The 5131-nt window shown below is 41.7% G+C and overlaps 1 protein-coding gene across 1 annotated transcript; it reads left to right on the forward strand.

Moving 5' to 3' along the window:
• Nucleotides 1-2073: 2073 nt before the first annotated feature.
• LOC134370060 (GMP synthase [glutamine-hydrolyzing]-like) lies at nt 2074-4218 on the forward strand. Its single transcript, XM_063087009.1, is given in 2 exon segments — nt 2074-2657; nt 2659-4218. Coding segments are annotated over 2 exon segments (2088 nt in total). The 5' UTR covers nt 2074-2129.
• The last annotated feature ends 913 nt before the right edge of the window (nt 4219-5131 follow it).

Here is a 5131-nt window from a genome sequence, read left to right on the forward strand (position 1 = left end):
CTGAACAGTCTCCTCCAAGTGGTCCTACACAATTGGGGTGCAGATCAGCTGTCCTTGCTGTGCCCCAGTGTTCTCTCAGTGAGCCTGTCTCCCCTACTGCCCATGTCCCAAACACTTCCCATGGGATGAGCCCTGTGCCAATCCCTTGCAATGACTCACCAGCCTCTGAGTGGCTCCTTTTTCTTCAGTAGTTGTGGCTCCTTGCTCCTATGTGGGTCCACGAGAACTCTTCTCCAAGGCACTCTTCTCCTCTGCTGCCTCCAAGCAATTCCATCCGAAGGTTGCAGCTGCAGCTTTTGCCAGCTCCTGCTCCATGAACTCAGCAGCTCCAGCCTGGAAGCAGCTGGGGCTCAAAATGGTCCACACGATTTTTTCTTTCTCTCATTGTGGCTTCTCCCGCCTTCATACACTCCATAGGTCTCTCCTCCTCTTCCCCTGAGCCTTAGCAGCGCCAGCTTGGCTGTTGTTGCTTTTTTACAGTTGTAAATTTGTTGATTTGTGGGAGAGAGTGACACTGGGGACTGTCTATTCTGCCATCTTGACTGGAAGTCTTGCTTAGAACTTTAGAAGCTGATGTGGATTAAATGAACTAGGACTGAAGCCAAAGTCCGTATTCACCTCACCAATGGGCTTGCAGTGTTGCTCAGTCCCAGATACTCTGTTCTCATGAGTGTGAAATTCTTCCAGTGGCTTTTCCCTGTCATTATCCCAGCACTTTAGAAGTTTACAATCCAAGAAGCAAAAAAGAGTAATCACAGTAAGGACACAGTGGGTAATTTTTTTAAGTGAGTGCAACCAGGTGGACAATAAACTACAATACAGAGTGTCAGAATTAGAAGAAAAAAAAACCTTAAAAATAATCTCCGGGCCGACCCTGTTGCGCACTTGGGAGAGTGCGGTACTGGGAGTGCAGCAGCGCTCCCGCCACGGGTTCGGATCCTATGTAGGGATGGCCAGTGCGCTCACTGGCTGAGCGCGGTGCGGACGACACCAAGCCAAGGGATGCGATCCCCTTACCGGTCACAAAAAAAAAATAAAAAACCTCCAAGTTTTTAGTTTTATCAATGTGGAAAAAAATCAAAAAACAAAAACAAAAGCACAAAAGCAGTGATCCCAAACTCGGTATCTCTCTCCAGCACTCTATGGAATCATGAAGTCAGTCTTAGTGTGGAGCAAGGATGAGATGGCAAAGAGAGAGAAGAGAAAAAATTATGGCCAATCTAACAAGGCATAGACAGGGCACAAGGCAATATAGCCCCATGGTTAAGATCACAGACTCTGGCATCAGACAGACCTGGATTTCAATCCCAGCACCCATCCCTCAATAGTGGTGAAATCCTGGAAAAGATTATCCTCTCAGTCCCTCATTGTCTTCATCTGAAAAATAGGATAATAATAATATTAATTACAGCCTGAGTTGTCAGCAGTGGCTGACATGCTCTCACACAGTGTCCTACAAGAGAGAGAGATTAATGCCCATGTGGGAATAAATGGGGTCATGGGCCTGTAGACGATGGATATCTAGAACTGAAACCTTGTTACCTGGGAAAACTGTCTCCTCCACAAAAAATGACCAGGAGGGCTCCACCCATTAACCAAAAGAAATAGTGAAAAAACTTGCCTAAGGTTCTAGGGGAGAGCTTCCATGAGAAATTATTGTTCAAAGGAATCTTGAGCAACTGGTACTCCTGTTGTAGCAATATTTCTACATTCCAGGCATGTTGAATTTCTACACACGCACAGACACACACACATCCCATAAATCACTGATAAACATGTACTGATAATGAAAAGAAATTAAACTATATGAGGATCCAGTTCACTGTGAGGCACACAGCATAAGCAGACACAAACACAAGGACTGGCATTAAAATTTCTGGAGATAATAGAAGATTCTGAAAGAAAATATTTAAAAATTGTTTTAATGGCTGGTCTCTTCTGCCAAGGCGCTGGGGCCCGCGCTCTGTGGCTGCAGCTCGGTTCGGCGCTTCGTAGGCGGTCGGCTTCTCTCTGCACCGTGTGCTCCGTGATCAGGCCTCCCTCTCAGCCTCCGCCCACGGCGCCGACCCTTCCGGCACCCTCCCGCCCCGTCTCGTACTCTCGCCACCACTGCCGTGGCCCCGGTCCCGATGGCTCTGTGCAATGGAGACTCCAAGCTAGAGAGTGCTGGAGGAGACCTTAAGGATGGCTGCCACCATGAAGGAGCCGTTGTCATTCTGGATGCTGGTGCTCAGTATGGGAAAGTCATAGACCGAAGAGTGAGGGAACTATTCGTGCAGTCTGAAATCTTCCCCTTGGAAACACCAGCATTTGCCATAAAAGAACAAGGATTCCGTGCTATTATCATCTCTGGAGGGCCCAATTCTGTGTATGCAGAAGATGCTCCCTGGTTTGATCCAGCAATATTCACTATTGGCAAGCCTGTTCTTGGAATTTGCTATGGCATGCAGATGATGAATAAGGTATTTGGAGGTACTGTACACAAAAAAAGTGTTAGAGAAGATGGAGTCTTCAACATTAGTGTGGATAATACATGCTCTTTATTCAGGGGCCTTCAGAAGGAAGAAATTGTTTTGCTTACACATGGAGATACTGTAGACAAAGTAGCTGATGGATTCAAGGTTGTGGCGCGTTCTGGGAACATTGTAGCAGGTATCGAATGAATCTAAAAATGAATCTAAAAAATTATATGGAGTACAATTCCACCCTGAAGTTGGCCTTACAGAAAATGGGAAAATAATACTGAAGAATTTCCTTTATGATATAGCTGGGTGCAGTGGGAACTTTACTGTGCAGAACAGAGAACTTGAGTGCATTAGAGAGATCAAAGAGAGAGTAGGCACGTCAAAAGTTTTGGTTTTACTCAGTGGTGGAGTGGACTCAACAGTTTGTACAGCTTTGCTAAATCGTGCTTTGAACCAAGATCAGGTCATTGCTGTGCACATTGATAATGGCTTTATGAGAAAACGAGAAAGCCAGTCTGTTGAAGAGGCCCTCAAAAAGCTTGGAATTCAGGTCAAAGTGATAAATGCTGCTCATTCTTTCTACAATGGAACAACAACTCTACCAATATCAGATGAAGACAGGACCCCACGAAAAAGAATTAGCAAGACATTAAATATGACTACAAGTCCTGAGGAGAAAAGAAAAATCATTGGGGATACTTTTGTTAAGATTGCTAATGAAGTAATTGGAGAAATGAACCTGAAACCAGAGGAGGTTTTCCTTGCCCAAGGTACTTTACGGCCTGATCTAATTGAAAGTGCATCTCTTGTTGCAAGTGGCAAAGCTGAACTCATCAAAACCCATCACAATGACACAGAACTTATCAGAAAGTTGAGAGAAGAGGGAAAAGTAATAGAACCTCTGAAAGATTTTCATAAAGATGAAGTGAGAATTTTAGGCAGAGAACTTGGACTTCCAGAAGAGTTAGTTTCCAGGCATCCATTTCCAGGTCCTGGCCTGGCAATCAGAGTAATATGTGCTGAAGAACCTTATATTTGTAAGGACTTCCCTGAAACCAACAATATTTTGAAAATAGTAGCTGATTTTTCTGCAAGTGTTAAAAAGCCACATACACTATTACAAAGAGTCAAAGCCTGCACGACGGAAGAGGATCAGGAGAAGTTGATGCACATTACAAGTCTGCATTCACTGAATGCCTTCTTGCTGCCAATTAAAACCGTAGGTGTGCAGGGTGACTGTCGTTCCTACAGTTATGTTTGTGGAATCTCCAGTAAAGATGAGCCTGACTGGGAATCTCTTATTTTCCTGGCTAGGCTTATACCTCGTATGTGTCACAACATTAACAGAGTTGTCTATATATTTGGTCCAACAGTAAAAGAACCTCCTACAGACGTTACTCCCACTTTCCTGACAACAGGCGTGCTCAGTACTTTACGCCAAGCTGATTTTGAGGCCCATAACATTCTCAGGGAGTCTGGATATGCTGGGAAAATCAGGCAGATGCCAGTGATTTTGACACCATTACATTTTGATCGGGACCCACTTCAGAAGCAGCCTTCATGCCAGAGATCTGTGGTTATTCGAACCTTTATTACTAGTGATTTCATGACAGGTATACCTGCAACACCTGGCAATGAGGTCCCAGTAGAGGTGGTGTTAAAGATGGTCACTGAGATTAAGAAGATTCCTGGCATTTCTCGAATTATGTATGATTTAACATCAAAGCCCCCAGGAACTACTGAGTGGGAGTAATAAACTTCTTATTCTATTAAAAAAAAAAAAATTGTTTTAAATTACTAAGGTGATTAAGAAAAAAAAAAAAAAGGAAGAGAAACTCCAAGAAGAGTACTATATAAAAGAATAGGAAGATGTAAAAAATAAGCAAATATAACTCCTGTGATTGAAAAAATAAAGCCTTTGAAACAAACCAAAAAATATTATAGAAAGATTAAACAGTGGATTACACAAACTGAAGAGAGAATTGGTGAGCTGGCTGACAGATCTGAGGAAATTACCCAAAATGAAGCATAGAAATAAAGAGATTGAAAACATAAAAAGACATTAAAAGAAATGGAAGATAGTCTTAAACCACCCAGCATACATAAGAGTTGGAGAAAGAGTGAATAGAATATTTAAAAAGAACATGTTTGGAAAACTTTTTAGAATTAAAGAGATACTTCCTCAGTTTGAAGAACAATAGGTCTTGAGTGGGAAAAATAGAAATAAATTCATATTTAAACATGTGAAACAGCATGGAATATCTTTTTTAAAAAACAGAGTGAAAAGATGGATCTCCTACCTAAAAACAATCATTAAAATAAAAGCAGATTTCCTATTAGAAACATCAAAGGTGAGGAGATAATGTAATAATATCTTCAAAATGCTGATGAAATATAACTATGTAAAATTCTATACATCATTCAAAACTGAAAAGAAATAAATACATTTTCAAGAACAGTTTGAGAACCATTTTCTGAAAAAACCACTAATGATGCCCTTTCTAAGAAGGAAACTGAGCCTAGAAGGAAGGAGCAGGTAGCAATGATGAACTAATAAATTTATAAGTGTAAGTACATATAAATAAGCATTGACTGTTAAACACAAACAGTAGTAATAAGGACTAATTTGAGAGGGTTGAAAACAAGGTACAAGTACCATATTAGAT

The sequence above is a fragment of the Cynocephalus volans genome, chromosome 2 (genome assembly GCF_027409185.1).
Source record: "Cynocephalus volans isolate mCynVol1 chromosome 2, mCynVol1.pri, whole genome shotgun sequence".
Taxonomy (NCBI): Eukaryota; Metazoa; Chordata; class Mammalia; order Dermoptera; family Cynocephalidae; genus Cynocephalus; species Cynocephalus volans.